This window comes from Cydia amplana, chromosome Z, assembly GCF_948474715.1.
Source record: "Cydia amplana chromosome Z, ilCydAmpl1.1, whole genome shotgun sequence".
NCBI classification, from domain to species: Eukaryota; Metazoa; Arthropoda; class Insecta; order Lepidoptera; family Tortricidae; genus Cydia; species Cydia amplana.
Genome location: NC_086096.1, coordinates 11,206,233 through 11,223,547, shown reverse-complemented (window position 1 = coordinate 11,223,547; position 17,315 = coordinate 11,206,233). Strand labels below are relative to the sequence as shown.

At 39.8% G+C, this 17,315-nt stretch overlaps 1 protein-coding gene across 5 annotated transcripts in view; it reads right to left on the bottom strand.

Annotated features, from left to right (window-relative positions):
* Positions 1–532: 532 nt before the first annotated feature.
* Positions 533–17,315, bottom strand: part of LOC134661326 (neprilysin-2) — a 48,143-nt gene continuing 31,360 nt past the window's right edge. For 3 of the 5 annotated variants that reach the window (XM_063517340.1, XM_063517339.1, XM_063517341.1), the window contains exons 4-17: positions 13,959–14,066; positions 13,467–13,712; positions 11,135–11,346; positions 10,247–10,423; positions 9,881–9,966; positions 9,686–9,791; positions 9,408–9,592; positions 8,700–8,789; positions 8,021–8,171; positions 3,745–3,913; positions 3,151–3,269; positions 2,502–2,633; positions 2,277–2,417; positions 533–1,726 (exon numbers count right to left, since the gene is read on the bottom strand). In XM_063517340.1, coding sequence (XP_063373410.1) covers positions 1,526–1,726; positions 2,277–2,417; positions 2,502–2,633; positions 3,151–3,269; positions 3,745–3,913; positions 8,021–8,171; positions 8,700–8,789; positions 9,408–9,592; positions 9,686–9,791; positions 9,881–9,966; positions 10,247–10,423; positions 11,135–11,346; positions 13,467–13,712; positions 13,959–14,066 — 2,123 coding nt within the window. In that variant the 3' untranslated portion in view covers positions 533–1,525. The remainder of the gene's footprint in view (positions 1,727–2,276; positions 2,418–2,501; positions 2,634–3,150; positions 3,270–3,744; positions 3,914–8,020; positions 8,172–8,699; positions 8,790–9,407; positions 9,593–9,685; positions 9,792–9,880; positions 9,967–10,246; positions 10,424–11,134; positions 11,347–13,466; positions 13,713–13,958; positions 14,067–17,315) is intronic. The other 2 variants (XM_063517342.1, XM_063517343.1) reach the window with 2 other exon arrangements.

Genomic DNA, 17,315 nt, shown 5'->3' with positions numbered 1-17,315 from the left:
CGGAATATGAGTGATTTTACAATGATTTTCGGGATTACCCGATTTCCGGAATTACCTGATTAAACCTTACATCAAACCATAGACTAGGAATCCTCTAGACTGAGCATAGTGACGCTACCCCCTCTGCCACTTATACGGTAGTTTTACTCCATCTTCGAGTCAATCCCGTGCCGTGATTGGTCCGTGTCTTTAAACGGACCAATCACAGCACGGGACTCGCTCACCTCGACCCCCGCACCCCCGTATTTTTGGCAGCATCGGTTTCATGAAATAATTGCTCTAAACTCAGTCTAGAGGATTCCTAGTCTATGCATCAAACGCAAAGTGTTGCACCCCGCGCGCGCTCGCATCTAGCCGTGGCAACAGGCTGGTAGGGACAGCAGCATGAGCAAAGTGTGAACACTAGCTGCTCTCGGTCATGTCGAGGCATGCTTTGCGGATATATTGTTCTGCTCCCTGTCAGAACAGCTCTAACAGCTCTTAGCGGCCAAGTTTATTCATAGGGATAGGTATATACATTTAAAGACGCTGATAAAAATGTTCTTTTATTTGTGTTTAAAGACTCACAACAATAAGTTTGTATCCAAAAGTGTAATACTTAGGTATCTACTTATGCTAAAAATTAAATTATCAGTGTTCATTTACTTATTTACCTGCTAGGAGCAAGATACTATACATACAATAGACATAAATACAAGCCGATGTTAAGTAACTATGAGTTTCCGTACAAATCGGCTGTCTTATCCTCGAAAATCGTAATAAATTAGACAACAAATATACCTACTAGAAACGAATAATTTTGTCCTTGTAGTTTCAGTGGAACGTAGATAGGTGCAGTTAGATCAAATAGATAGTGACGGCCAAATATGTATATCTGAACACATCCTTATTTCTATGGTAACAAAAGTGTGTTACGATATATTTGTCCACTTGGGCAGTTGCTATCTATTTGATGCTGACTGTACATAAGTGGTATGCAGGTATATCAATTTTAACAATTTAATTTACTGGAATAAAAACAAAAATCTAAAGACTAATTTCTTTGTACCTACTTAAATGACATGTACAAGCTTAGAAAGTAATTCTACTTATACAACGTACCCATCGACTGACGATTTCGTGCTCGCTCAGTATTTGCCTATTTTATAAACACACGATTTGATTAAAAGTCATATGACATAGATATATTTACAAATGTTTAACTATATAATTGAATACTCAGGTCTCCATCAAAATTTGACAAACATACCACACTACTACCTTTCGCACTATAGTGATTCTACGTCGGCCATCGAGCTAGTACAACGTTGACAGTCCAGACAAATTTACTGAACACGTAATCAGGTGCAATGTACTGCGAGAAAACTTTCACGTAGAAGCAACGAATTGCTTAAAAATCGGCACGCGGCGTTTTCGTTGAGCTGTGAGGTGTGGTTTTATAGTGGTAAGACGATGCCCGTGCGAGTTCACGTTCGAGGGACAGACCAGCCCAATGTCGATTCAGCCACCTGAGCGCCTGCGAGGACTACCAAACTTTGCATTTGTTGACCGGGTTCATCGGGGAGCCGAGCGGGCACTTGAAGTCCTGGGCGAACTCCTCCATGTTGGACATGGGCCCGATGACGCGGAAGCGGCCGGGCGCGTGGAAGCCCGTCGTGATGCGCACCTTGATCGCCTCGTTGCGGTACACCGCGCACCACGTGTTGGCTGCGCTCAGCCAGAACAACTGCGAACATACGGACACACGCCATTAGTTATCTATCGCTTTCATTGAGAGGACTCGTTCTGTTATAATAATAAGTAGGTACCTACTCTGTATCCGTGTCATGATTAGGCATTTTGTAGTAATACTTGGTCAAAGTGGCTAAATATATTGCAACACACCTTTATGCCGTAGAAATAATGGCATGTTGCGTTATTTTTGGCCACGTTGGCTTCACCACAGAACAAGTAGAATGGCGATACGAGCAGGGTACGTGTCGCCGCCGGTTATGAGCAAACGCTCGCATGCTAGAACTCGCCCGCGCTGACCGAAAAACGTAAACATGCCTTTTGCGCCACAATAACGTTCAGATTAAGAAGCCAGACATCAAATCTGTCTTAAGGAGGCGTATCCATTCACCAGGCACACAAGTTTTTACTACCGTTGCGCGAGAAATGTGGAAATGTGGAGAGGAACGAGCGGCGACACCGGTTCCGATACTAACTGCGCGCGATAGCCGTTCTAACCTCTTTAATATGTTCTGTGGGCTTCACATATTTCATGCTGCTAGTACCTGTCTAGGAGTGTATTTTTCGAGGCCAGGTAGCCGTTGCTCTTCGCCGTGACGATGAGTCCAGGCCTGGTAGGCATAGTACGCCTCCTTGATGCCACCGTTGTCGGCGATGTTCTCTCCTTGTGTGTTGACGCCGTTGAGCTGCACATTAACACATGGTCAATCAGTTATACAATTAGGAGGCCATCAATAAAATAAAGACGAACGGTAATAGGTTATATATACCTTCATTCCGACTTCCTTGACCGTGTAGTTGGAGTACTGGTCTATGATGCACTTGGCTTTTTCCAGATATTCCTGTTTGGTCGACTCCTGCCACCAGTCAATCAAGTTGCCATTTTTGTCGAATTGCCGTCCCTGTCAAGCAAGTTTAGTATGTTATTATATACCTAAATCAGATGTATGTAGGAAGTTAAAAACGAAAAAAAAATGCCCAAAAAAATAATAGGTACTCAGGTATTAAAAGCAGTTTAAATAAAAAAAAATTAACGTATTAGCCTCCAGCTAGCTGAATTTAGTCTAGTGGCCCATTTCGCGAGTTGAAAACTAGCTTTTCCATTGCATATGACGTGGACATCCATACATACCTATCTAATGAACTTGGTGTTCTGTCTAAAGGCCGCTTAACATGTTGGGTTTAGGTTTAGGAAAAGTTAGAACTTTAGGGTTCAGTACATATTACCTGCTGTAAATAAATACAAAGGTACTCTTTGGTATATGTATATATTATGCAACAAAGCTTAGGTACACGAACGATAGTCTGTAAGCCCTTTGGTATTGATGCCAAGGGACTGTTCATAAATTACGTCATCTATTATTGACGATTCCCCCTCCCCCCTCTAAAATCATCCAAGCGAAGTAATTTCCATTTTACCTGGTCGTCGAACCCGTGCGTGATCTCGTGGCCGATAACGAATCCTATAGCGCCATAGTTCATGTATGCAGGGCGCTTGGCCGAGAAGAACGCGCCTTGTAGGATACCGGCAGGGAACTCTACGGGAAGAAAATATTTTTTTCAGTCCTAGTGATCTATTCAACACAATCATATTTTATATTTTTAAATGTATATTTAATCTATTCACCGGGGATTAATATTAAAAACTGTTAATAAACTTAAAATACGGGCCACTAAACAATAAATGCATCATGGGTCGCTGTGTGATGTCTGCCGATAGGCGGTGAATCCGTGATCCCAATGCCATTGCCGCGTCGCATGGAAATGCTTATTCGTTCGAATTATGAGTCAAGCCTTTGATCACCTGTGGTGTCTATAAAAGACGTCGCTAAGTTTTTATAGAACAGAAATGTAATACATAAAACGAGCGGAGAATAGACCCATTCCAGACCCGTGTGAAATGTTATGAGCAAGTTCGACTGTTATATAATAAAATGTTTTGTCGATTTAGTTTTATAGCAGAGCCTTGTCTACACCAGTCTAAACGGATCTGACCGTGCCGCATATACTCACGGATGCTGTTCTCTATGGAGGAGTAGAAAGCATTGACGATGGCGGGGCGGCCGTGGGTGACCCAGTCGGTTTTGTTGACGGGTTCGCGTAGCTTGCCAAACAGGTACTCCGTGCCGAACAGGGTCAGATTCAGTACCGACTCCATTAGCATGTCCGACGACATCTCCAACTGCGAACACAAGTGCAAGCAAAGATAGAAAATAGGGCAGCAAGGGCAAGCTGTCGTTACAATAAAAATAAAGAGAATAATAGTACATTACATACCTAGGGAGGTGAATTCGTAAAAGCTCCAGATCGCAGGTGTTTGTATGCGATCTGGGGCTTTACGAATTACCGCCCGTGGTTTGCATAAAGTTTTACGTCTTGCCTTGGCCAGGAAGTGAGATTTTCTTCTCGCGTAGCGTAGGTGACGTAAAATAAATAAACTTCTAAGATCTGCCATGTCTCGCTATACCTTTGCCCATTAATCATTGTCGGATACATTTTTTAAGCGGTGTGGAAGTACGAAAATATACGTATTTCTACTCCAACAAACTGTAGGTATATGTATACTATTCTTAGGTTAAGTTGAATCTAAATTTGTTAACATGCATACGTCAATAGTTCAACAAGACCGGTTTGCAATACTGTACGGCCAGCATGCGTAGGTACCTACTTCATCTCACGACAGCATTGACCCTGAACCTTATTATTACTTAATTACATAAACAAAACAATTAAATTATAAACGTTAGTATTTTGGAAGTAGGTAAAACAATATCTTGACTTTTAATATGTATTTTACTTAGAACCTACTTGGTTCGTATGAGTTAGTGACATAATTAAAAAAAAGAGCTATAACTCCCGTAGGAGTAAAATTGACGTTAGCTCCCACTGCACATACGTAATAAGCAGATGGTTACGGCAAGGCCTGCTTTATAAAATGGCAAGCATTATACTCGTAATTTAAATAAATTATATTAGTACAAACTCAAGCGTAAACTCCTTGACATGTGCATCCTGCCCATTCTAACCTACGGTGCACAAACTTGGTCATTAACTGAGGCTCTAAAATCGAAACTCATGGTTTGCCAGCGTGCGATGGAGCGTAGTATATTAGGTGTTCGCAGAACTGATCGGATCAGAAACACGGAACTAAGCTTCAGAACTAGAGTTGTAGATGTAGGCGTCAAGACCGCTAAGCTTAAGTGGGACTGGGCTGGACATGTCTGCCGCATGCACCTAGAAAGGTGGGCCAAAATGGTTACTGAGTGGGACCCACGGAACACAATAGACGGTGCAGGCCGGAGTTCAGGCAGACCGAAAAGGAGATGGCGGGACGACTTGGACGCATTCTACCCCAAATGGTGGGAAAATGCCGATAACAGGGTCGAGTGGAGAAAACGAGGGGAGGCCTTTGCCCAGCAGTGGGACACCAAAATAGGCTAGAGAAAAAAAAATAGTACAGTCGAAAATATTAATTTATGACCCATTTTGTACCTTGTCACAGTCACAATGAGGTCTCTAGCGGTTTTCATATTGATTGTCACTGTGACAAGGTACGAAAAGGGTCATAAATTAATAATTTCTACCGTAGAGTATGCGCGGAAAGAGAAGAGTCGTAGAATGTACGGGCCACCCTACATTTCACGACTCTTCTCTTTCCGCACAGACTCTACCTATGCAGAAGGAGGTAAGGAGGACAGAAGTTCTAAATTATTTAAACACATCTTTAATTATGAGGAAATTCGTCATTTTAAATACCTCGGTCGCTTCGCTACTTCTCCTACTTCCTTAATGTTGTAGTACCGACATCAATGTCTACGTAAGTGTTTAAGTATATGTAGGTAGGTATATTCCGTCGATCTAGCAATACATGACACGTTCGATCGTGTAAATGCCCTTGTAATGACTTCATTGCAAATGCAAACCGTATTAAGTATGGGTTCTAAACTGTGTGTTAGCGTGGCTGCTTGCAGCCTTGTTATTATTTATGGGCCATCTCTTCAAGTCGTTAGGCCGGCACTTGTTTCATACATTTTAGATTGTACAGGGCTCCGACCAACGGCGCCAGGCTATGAATTATTATAACCTGCATTGGCTGCTGTAAGTTCACGGTTACCTGAGGTAGGCAAATGTTGTTTACAATCCATTCACTAAAACTTGTGTCGTCATCAATTGCAGTATGCGAAGGCACAAAATACTGCATTAGGGCTGATTTAGACGGCGCGCGAACTCGCATGCGATTTTAGTTACATTGCGGGCTGTTGGTTACGACCAATTTAACCGACCGATCAAAACCCGCAATGTAATGAAACTCGCATGTGAGTTCTCGCATCGTCTAAATGAGTCTAAATAATTTATTCGAAGGCGGCTGTTTCATAGGCTGGTCAAAAGTTTGTGAAGAATTGTTTTTTGCGATTGAGTAGATAAATACATAGCATAGGTACATACAAATCGCCCTATTTGATACACGTTATTTAAAAGATTTATTTTATCGTATATTCTAAAAATAGTTCTAGTTAATGTTGTTCGCATTAGTTAGGTAAGTATGCCAATAGCTACATTATATCATATCACAAGAATTAAATGAAAAAGCGCGTGATAGGCCCCTAAGCATACTCATAAATGTCGTGGCATATCGAAATATGATGTGGCTGGTCATACGTGATGAGGGTCGTGACACGGCGTCACGCAACATGAGATGTTGCGAATTGCGAATATATATCACGACAACCTATTTTTCTGTATATTCGCATGGAAATGTTTTTGTCATTTTCATTGCTGATTAGGTTAATACTGTGTTATTAGACGTGGGTAAGTAGGTTGACATTAATAGAATAGATATATTATGTGTTATGCGTATTGCGTTATTCCCACTAGTTACCACCAAGTTGTTACCAGTGGTAACTATTGGACATTTTTTTACCACCATACCGAGTTGGTGGTAGGTAATTGCTGGGAATTATTTTTATTAGTGTTTGCCACGAAAGGTCGTACCGCACTCTTGGAGATTTGAGCACACCCACCTACAGTCATTTTTAACCCCCGACGCAAGAAGAGGGGACTCTGGGGTCTTATATGTTAGACGCGAATGTCTGTCTGTCTGTCTGTCTGTCTGTCTGTAGCATAGTAACTTTCCAAGTTAATTTTAAAAAACAACAAATTTTACCAATAAATAAATAAATCAATCAATCAATTTCGATTCGATTTTTTTTTCATACAAGCGAGTTTCCTTGCGGTGGTTCTTAGTTTGTAGAGTATCAGCTCTTATCCAAAATGATGTACTTAAGGTATTTTTGACATAAAATGGATTTTTTAACAAGCTTTTATTAGGTCGACCTGTATGTAACTATGTAATGGAATCTTGCAAGTTAAATTTGATCCACTTCCCGGTTTCCGATTGAGCTGAAATTTTGCATACACATGTAAGTCGGGTGACAATGCAATATTATGGTACCATCGAGCTGATCTGATGATGGAGACAGGAGGTGGCCACTCTGTGATGAAACAACGCAACCTAATTGTGTTAGGGGTTTTTTAGAATTGTCTCGATGAGTATTAGTTGTCTGTCGTAAGAAAAGTACAGTCAGCGATAAAAGCTTGTACCAAAAATGAAATTTTTGACAAAAACTTATTTAGCATATAGCGTAGGGGGTCTTTACATTTTTTTATTCAATAGTTATTGGAAACGTACGTGTCATTTTAATGCAATTTTAAAGCATTGAGCGAAAGTGACATTTGATTTGTTTTGCGGTTTGTCGATTCTCACTGTAGGTATAACCGGGTTGGTCGCTTCGTAGACTTGGGGCCCTGACCCCATTGGAGACGGGAAAACAGTATTTTGAGGAAAAGTTGAGTCTGTACGGCATAATATGTAGATAATAGGACTTTAGAATTTCACCTGTCTAAGAAAACCTGTTTGAGGGGCGAAGGTCTCGTAGAAGCTCTCTTTCAGCTCCGTGTTCTACTAAAGATTTCTGTTCTCGGTCCGATTAACTGCCGGGCAGTTCGACAGTCTTACACGTCCGCAGACGTAATATAATTAGTGATACTTACTCCCAAGCCAAGAGCTGCTCGAGCTGCCAAGAGGGCGTACCTGGGAAGACCGACTGGTGGTCGCCCGGTAGGTCGGCCCAGATACCGCTGGGGAGACAGTGTGGAAGCGGATCTGCGTCAGCTTCAAGCCGATAATTGGCAGGAAACGGCGCAGGATCGGGAAAAATGGTGTGCTCTCGTTTCGGAGGCCAAGATCCTCTTTGGGTCGCTGAGCCGTAATAGTTAGTTAGATACTTACTCCGCCGTAAAAGTTAATAAGCTTCTCGTCGTCGAGCATCTCGCTGGGGTAGGCGATGTGCGAGGCCATGGCGTCGGCCTTGTCGAGCGCGGCGCGGCGCGTGCGCTCGTCCATCCACTCCACCTCCTCCAGCGTCTTGCGGAACTGTTGCCTGGACCAACCAACACACGTCAACGACCAAACAATGAGTTAACGTGAAGTAGGTTTAGAATAAGGTGTTGAAATATTAATTTTGAAAAAACGTTGTCCAAATCATGTTGTCCTCTCCTACATACAGCACTTCGGCATGCATGTGATGTGCTCGAATCTAAATTGCCAGTACATCGGCAGAGCCATGTTGCTTTCCTTGGTAATTTAGTATAGTTCTTTTTACCTTCCTACAACTGTTGTATGAGTTCCCTATGTTGTATGTTATATACTCAACAAAATAAAATAAATTTTATTTTTTCTGTACATATGACATTTCGTGTATTTAGTTATTGTAGAATATTTCCATATAAAGTTACTACATAAGTAGTTATTAGTATAAAACATTAGTGTTTTTTTTAGGTACTTAAAACATTATATTTGTACAAACGGGAGAAGCTCAAATGATCCGACAATCGCTTGCGCTTCGCCATCGAATCGCTTTGTCTTTATCACTCTTCCATGTTAAGTAAGATATGAGATGTAAACTCACCTAATGTCATTCACCATTTCAAGAGCGTTGGCCTTCGAGTTTTCATTGAAATATTTTCGGATATACAGAGCTCCCACAGCAATTGACATACTGAAACAAAAACAATTAGCATATCAATAAAATCTTGTAGAAAATCCATTGTACTTATAAAAAAAATCATGTAAACCACGAACTAGGGGTAACCAATGTGTACTACAACGTGTATAGTCCAACAGTTCTCTTACACAAATATAGTAAAAACACACCGAACAACAAAAATAGTTTATTTGTGGACCATAGTTGGGAGCTTTAGAGTTTAGACCATAGTTGGGTGGTTTTACGGTACATACCTATGGCCCTTTAAATTTTCGACATAGGCACATACAGTACTAAGTACTGTTGTACCGCACTAATGCGGTAAAGTATCACCATATGTACTATTAGAATTTTATTATAATAATTTATTTGTAGTACATCTTATCCATAATCCCGGACATTTGGGAGGCGTGCGTCCAGCAACGACGGGAGCTCTTGTAATAAAAATTGTGTAAAAATTACTGAAATAATGCAAATATAGCCATTTATCCCAGTCGACCTGCGTATTACTTTACGGGCAAAGTAAATACAAGTAAAGACTTTGTACAAAGAAAATGGCCCAAATCCAGTGACATGCTATGACAAAAAAATTGCTTGTTATGACCGTCGTAAGTCAGTGTTGTGGAGTGGTACCTGACGCTGGTGGTGTCCGCGCACTCCTTCCAGCGGCTCTCGCGCTCGGTCTTGCCCGACAGCGCCGTCACGTACGTCAGCTGGCGCCGGCGCAGCGCCTCCGTCAGGTACGACACGGACGCCCCCGCCACCCGCCACATCACGTAATTCGCCTGGACACGCTTTGGGGTAGTCTCCAGGAGATTCTGCAATTAGTAAAAAAAAAATCTCAGTAACTATGTTTACTTTACTGGGATAAACTTCATAATGTTACAGTAATTTTCAAAATAAATACAAACCTCGAGTTCCGAGAAGTATTTGGGCACATTGACTATAGCAATTTCGTCTAATCCGACCTGCGTATGAGGCGCAAGAAGATTGTTTATATATTGCAGCCAAGGGATCCTAAACAAAAGAATAGGGGTTAAGTAAATACAACATCGTTTAATGAATTATAACTTTTTTAACGCAATAAACTGTTTAAATTCATTTACCTAGGGAATTTTTCTTGCATCTGGGCAATGGTCATAGGGTTGTAAAGGCTAGTAGCGTTACGCCGTTTTTCAAGAGGCAGGGATATCTGTAAAAGACGATATTGAAACGTGTATGTGTCGTGTACGAGAAGAGAATTGTGTGTGAAGGACGCAAGTCGATTTAAGTACATACGTTAATAAAGAAATTGGGTCACATATCAAGAGTGAATCTCATACCTACAGATCGTAACGACACCATTTTATCTTTCACGGTCTTCAATTTTTAGCACGACATAAATGTGTGTTTTGGCAACTTGGAATCGTAAACCCACCGGTCGGCGAATCATAAAGCAGTCGTATGTAAAACCCGAGTCGGCGGGAGCTTACGTTAGCGAGTTTCATCTCGAACTGCAGCGAGTCTTTGAGATCGGAGAGAGCGCGCGCGCGGTCCGCGCCCAGCAGCACGGCGATGTCCACCATGTAGTCGTAGTACGCCTGCACCAGCTTGTCGCTCATCCCGCGGTTCAAGTACTCCCGGCTGAGGCCGAGCGACGCTTGGTCCAACTGTTGATAAATATGCGCGCTCATGTTATTATTCCCCTCGCCTGTTTGGATGGCTCTAAAGAAACATTACGTTAGTACGGAACTTCCTGTCAACGGTTAGCTCCTGGTGTATTGATAATGACATATTTCGTTCGCAATAACAATGGCAGTGGCGGGGCATAAATCTATTCGCAATAAGCAGCTTATAATTAGGTAGGTAAGCAATCGATATGAAGGCAGCGATATGGATGACGGTGAGCTGATGTTCGCAGGAATTGGGAGGAAGAGGCTTTAAGGTATATTTTATTCGAAAAGAAAGGCTCCTGAAACATTCGTGTCAATAATTTTAGTCTACAATACAAATTTAATATGGTACAACAATTATTATTAGGGTTCTATGTATATATAGTATATCGGTTTAAAGATATTTATTTCTCATATATACCTACCTATTTGCGTTTAAAAATATTTGCGTTATGTAGTTCCAGATGATGAAATTTAAAAATAAAAACACAATTATTTACTTATAGAGCGGCACTGTACTGGAACGTTAGTATTAGGTAAGTTATTAAGATTTTAGATCGAACTAACGGAAAGTGGAACGGTTTCGGAAAGCTATGCAGGTGCTTGATGTGGCTATCGTTAAGTTATCTAATAAAATATCTTTGAAGGTATGAGTAGGTAAGGTTAGATATTTTGAAGCACCATCTTAAATATAACATATAACCTTACATCGATGATTCTCTTAGTGGAGTTCTTGACGTCGACTCCGATGGAGAAGTCAAAGAAGTAGTCGACAGAGTACCCCGCGGCTCGGAACTTGTAGACGGACTTCTCCCAGGTGAACGCGTGCTCGTTCCAGGCGGGCCCGTCCAGCACCGGCCACCCGCCCAGCCGCCGCAGCATCTCCAGCAGCGGCGCCGTGCCGCGCGACTCGATCGAACCTGCAACATGCCCAAGAGGTCACTTTCCATGCAATCACTCTCAGCCGAAATTAACGCTGCTCACTGCTCATTCAGATATTATTGCTAAATTTTACCAAACTCGAAACATATCATACTCAAAAATGATTTTACTACGGACCAGAAATAGAGTTTATAGTATGAATAAGTATACATATATTATAAGATAAATCAATATACTAATATTATACAGAATACAAACTGAATTTATATAGGCAAAACTACATTTTTATATAACCAAAAACTATAGTAAATACTTTTACGTTACGTTTGTCCCTGCTCTGCCCTATTCATATTTTCAGAGTAAGTAATTGAGATAAAAGGGGAAAACCCGCGCGATGGATATATCTTCCATCTCAAGTATCGCACGGCGCGACGTATGTTTTTCCCCTTCAAATTTGGGCTGTAGCTTACGCCCTCTTAAGCAAACCGACTGTAAATAAAGTACTCCCGTTTCGAGATCAAGTTTGACCCTACTACACGGAACAGTCAAAGATAAAAGCCAGGTGATGGATGGCGTGGCTGTCGTTAAAATGAGTTCTCTTGTAGTGAGGAGAGGGCGTAGAAATGTATCCGCTCCGATATTTGTTCATCCATCACTTACGTCACTTGGTTGTGTAAAATTGCGGAAGCAGCAACATTTTATTTTCGCTTTCACTCACAATTATGGAACAAACTTAAGCAAAATTTAGCAATGTTGAATAATAGAAACAGCTAAGTAAGTAAGTACTCACCTAAATATTATGAGCACAGTTTAAATAGTTCATACGTTAGAAATGGTATTCTCTTATTATATTGCAGTCGAGCGAAACATGGCAACATTATGTAGGTCAAACTAGCAGTTCGGAACAACATGGCTCGTGTCGCGGAGGCGTGAGTACCATGCTAATTCGATTAAAAGTTTAATACATTGTTAAACGTGTTTTCGCAACTGTCACGCGCAGTAACCTGCCACCGTTGAAAATAAAACTAAGGTGGCTTAATCAAACGTACATTTTGAAGGACTCGAAATCTCGTTCTCCTGACCTGTTTTAGGGTCAGTTTTTTTACAATATTTTTACAAACAAGCAAAACGATTGAAAAACTTTAAGTCGACCACAGATGTTTACGTAAAAAATACTACCCTTTCATAGTCAGCAAAGTAATGTCACACGGGCATGTACAAAAAATACAAAAACGATTCGATTGTAAAAAGTGATCTATGAAACAAAAAGACGGTGGCAAATAAGCGCACAGTTTACCTGTTGGTAAACGACACCTAGCCTATGAGTCTTTAACGACATAATATATCCCAATTGATAAAAGTTCTATAATAATCACGTAATATTTTCCTTATCTTTTAATACATATCAATACGCGTTAAGTTAATAATAATTGAATAGTTGTTATTTTCTAAATAAGACATCATATATATAGGTGTACAAGATATCATATATCAATGTTTTCCGTTTTTTGCAAAGAAAAAACATTTATGAAGTTTTCTTTGCATACGTTCATCTTATTGTTATTTTATTTCATAGCGCAGTAAGAAGCTAAATAGGTACTTAAAGTAGATTTTTTAAGACATAGTCTCGTTTATTCGATTGTAATCGAATACAAACGTCGGTGCTAGAAGCTACATCTAGACAGTTAATATCTTACCTGTATCGTTGTGTTATGAAAATGAGTAGCAACTCATTTTAATTTAATCATCTAAGTAGTAAAGTTGATTGAAATTTTGATGAGGTAGGAGAGTAGCTCTGATTATTTTCATCATCTGATTATGATTACACAATGTCCGGTTACAAGAGAGTTAAATAAATATTTTTTAAATAAAATTAAAATCGCTGTACGACATAAAATACATAAGTGAGATACCTACCTATCGTCACCAGATAATGTGTGTGAAAACGACGGTTCGTACGGTGAATCGTAACATATTTAAGTGCCGGTATGAAAGCAGCATTTACAACCCAAAGGATGCCAGTAATTGTTTTTAATGGTTACCGTAAAACAATGGCAACGGAACCCAAGACGTTGTCGTCATAATAAGCTTTGTTACGTTCCTTTTTATGGTTGTTTCGCTGGCTCGCGCTGCATTGTAAGGGGGACACGTGACTCACTTCTGTTCATGCAGGCCTGGTACAAGGTTTTGGCGAGCACGAAGGGGCGCGGCTCGTGGGGCGCCACGGGCTCGTCGAGCAGCGCCCGGATCTGCTCCTGCAGCTGGTCCGTGATGATGGAGAAGGTGTTGACGGAGGTCTTGTCGTCGGGGATGCGCGTGCTCTTCAAGAAAGACCCGCACGAGAACTGGTAGAAGTCGTCGCACGGGTCTACTTTTTCGTCCATGTTCAGTAGCAGTTTTGACGCTGTATATGATACGTATTTGTAAGATATTTGTAAGAATAACATTTATTAAAGAATAAAACATATTAATAAAACTTAACCTAAAGATGCTGTAATAGCAAAGCGTAAGAAAGATAGGCAATAATACTATTTATACCTTTTTGAGGTGATAAAAATTCTCTCTGCCCATGTTCTAGTGACAAGAGATTTTTGCCAAACTATTTGATAAATTATGCTGTAGTTTTTAATAAAGTTTAAGCAATTCTCACCTGTGTGGACGCACCCCGGCTGGCTGCAGATCTTCTCGTCGGACCCTTTGGAATTGGTGGCAGGCGGCATGGATTCAGAAAATCTCAGTTCACTAGTTTGTGGCATGTCTAAAATGCAGATTTATATATGACAAGTGAATGCATGACAAGATACAAGCCAGCTCTAAGAGACAAAAACATACAGCCAGGAACAATAATGTCATATTGTGTGTAGGATAAATATTTCATTTGATGTATGTTAAAGCAAAATGAAGTTACAAAATAATCTGCAATTATTAAATTTTATGTAGGTATATGGCTGTCCTCCAAATACAAGCAGTTTCACACAATGTACCGTTATTTTTATCCGACTACGAAAAAGTAAGAAGAAGAAGGGTTAAACTATTAAACAATTATCTACAAAAAGTGAAACCTACGACTGTTGTTCTTACGTCCTAAGTTCTATGGTTTCTATTTCTAACTAGGTACTGGCCATTCATAATATAAAAAACCGGCCAAGAGCATGTTGGGCCATGCTCAGTGTCCTTGAACGGGGACTATTAGTAAGTATCATGTATGTACCTACCTACCTAAATTACCTACATAACAAACAAAAGGGAGAATCTACCTTCTCATCTCACATCACACTTTTTTTGTTCTTTCGGAGTGCGTATTTACGAAATTTTTTTTTGAAAATATAAAATAAGTAATTTTGTAGGAAATACGTACTCGTAGTCAAGGGCAACATAAAATGCGGTAATCTTATAATAAGCCAAAAACATAAACCCTAAACTGGACTGATCTAGTAAAGTGGATTTGGCTAGTTTTCCTAATAGTAAAAAAGGCCTTGAGTTGTACCTAAATAAGATGCTTACAATGATTTGATGTCGAACATGTGGCTTCTTTCAAAGGCGTTTTACGCATTTCTTGTGATGTGAGCGTGTGACGTGGTTTTTATGAGATTGTATTAAGGAAGTTGTTGAAAATAACCACAACACGCGGGTTTCATCGGTCAAATGTAGTTAGATCACAAAGATCGAAGGCCCGGTAGATAGATAGATGGTGCTGACCCGATGTAACTCTTGTTATATATATATATATATTAATAAATTAACGTTTAAGTCTTACTCGCTCAAACATTTCGCTTTTGGGAGATTTGGGAGATATATTTTTATCTATACTTCCTTATTACCTAGTAGTAGGAAAATTATCTATGTATAGGTACTTCAGGGAAGTTGACTGTAGTGGAAATAAATTATTTTACACCGTGCAAGAAATAAATCCCATGTTAATAATCGGAAAAACGTAGACCGCTTCTTGCCACTATTTTTATTTAATAAATCGGAGGCCTCAAAGGGAAGTTTAATATGAAAGTGAGATCACATTTCCATGTTTCCATGTTTCCATGTTTCCGCAGTTTTTAGCCTTGAACGGTGTCCCAACGACAGGTGCGTAAGAGTAGCGGCAATCGGAAATATTTAATAGCCGGCTCGTGAACGGCAGCGAATTATGCGGTCGACTGGTCAATGGTTACATTTCAAATTCTCATACACTAGTTATATTACATACAATCCCATTAAGCTATTGTTGACACTCTGGTGCTATTTCTCAAGAGTGTGCCAATAAAAAATAAAAAAATGTAATGTTTTGTCATTGCCACAAGTTTTGTTATTGAAAATTATACTTTTGCAACTCGAAGTTTCGTCATATTCCGTGATCACGCCGCTGCATTATGTATCTCTGGTAAGGTACTTATTTTATTGACTGTACCTCATACACATACCTACTTATTCATATCCAAGGCTATATGTATATATACAAATACGCAATAGTCTTATTTAAACTCAGGTTGTTTTACTTTCATTTAGTTTTTCCTTTATTAAAATAATATCAGGTACGTGTATGTAGATAGCTAATGGTATACTTAGCTCGACATATAAGGCGTGATGGCTCCGCAACGCAAGGCGAATCTCGCGCATCGAAGTGCGAATTTCAATCACGTCTGAGTTTTCTTCGCGCTTCCGCACTCGCCTTACACTTCGTCGCGCCAACTACCAGAAATCTAATCATTTCCACTTATTTTATTACGTTACGTTGCCTGCCTCACTAGCGTTTCAAACTTGTTTGATGCGACAGAAACTACAGATTTTCCAAGATATAACTATAACTGTTGTATAGGTACCTACTATACTCGTTATTTTGGTACGTATTTTAATGAAATGGTACAATTTATAAATTCCTTCCTAAAAGTAAGTATAAGCGCGGTAACGATTTTAGTTTCTTCATTACAAAACGCTGCGCTTACTCATAATGGGCTAAGTTAACCACTAAGAATTACGAGTACGTACATAGGTACCGACCTACGGGTAATCAGGCAATAGTTCTACTAGACTCTGACTAGCAAAACTAGGTACCTATATTTGATTGATTGATTATTTATTCATAAAACATAATGTTTTACATGTCAGATAAGGTACATAAACAATTTATACACTAGATCTTAGGTAGATAAGTATTTAACACGTAGATAGGTACTAAATTACTTCTGCATGCATTGCATTATTTTCTAAGCAGGTTTGACAATAAGGTTCGTAACTTAAATTTAAATATTTATATTAAGAGGAGATACGCTGTTCTCCCTCACGAGTTCATCTGAAATATGCTAATTGCGACTGTAAATGAAAAAAAATGTTCCAACAATGTTTTTATTTAACTGGTTCCCGTGAATTACGCATGATATTATGACCTATGTGTAATCAGAGCGTATATGCTAATTTAGATAACGAACTGATGATACCAGAAAATATTACAAACTATTCGTTTAATATGCCCGTTTTAAAGTTATCATACTGATACTGAATGCAAATTACGATGTCATTCGATCACGATTGTTAATAAAAGAATTGTTAAAAATGAAACTTACAAATCAGACATTGATTGACATACATACGAGCTGTGTAGGATATATGGAAATCAGTTATATGAAAAAGTTGAAGTATTATCCATAAAACACACTTTTTGACTTTGCACACAATCAGGTCCATATTAAAAGTTTTAAATGGATTAATCTTGACAAACAGATCTCATTTCTTTAATATGTTTTTTATGTAAGTACTGTAACTAAAGGTAATGTAATAATTTTATGCCAGATGATTTTCTAAGATTGACGTAATCCAAGATAGACGGGACTCCTCCCGTCGCGATCTTTGCTTGCGGGTGTGGCACGAGCCCTAGAGAAGCCGCATCCGGCCTTTCCGATCCCGGATATGAGGAAGTTTCCGCAATGAACTACCTTGGGGAATGAAATTCTCTCGCTACGTAGGTAAGCAACGTCTGCAAAATAATGCACGTGAATAACACATTACTTCCCTTGGCTTA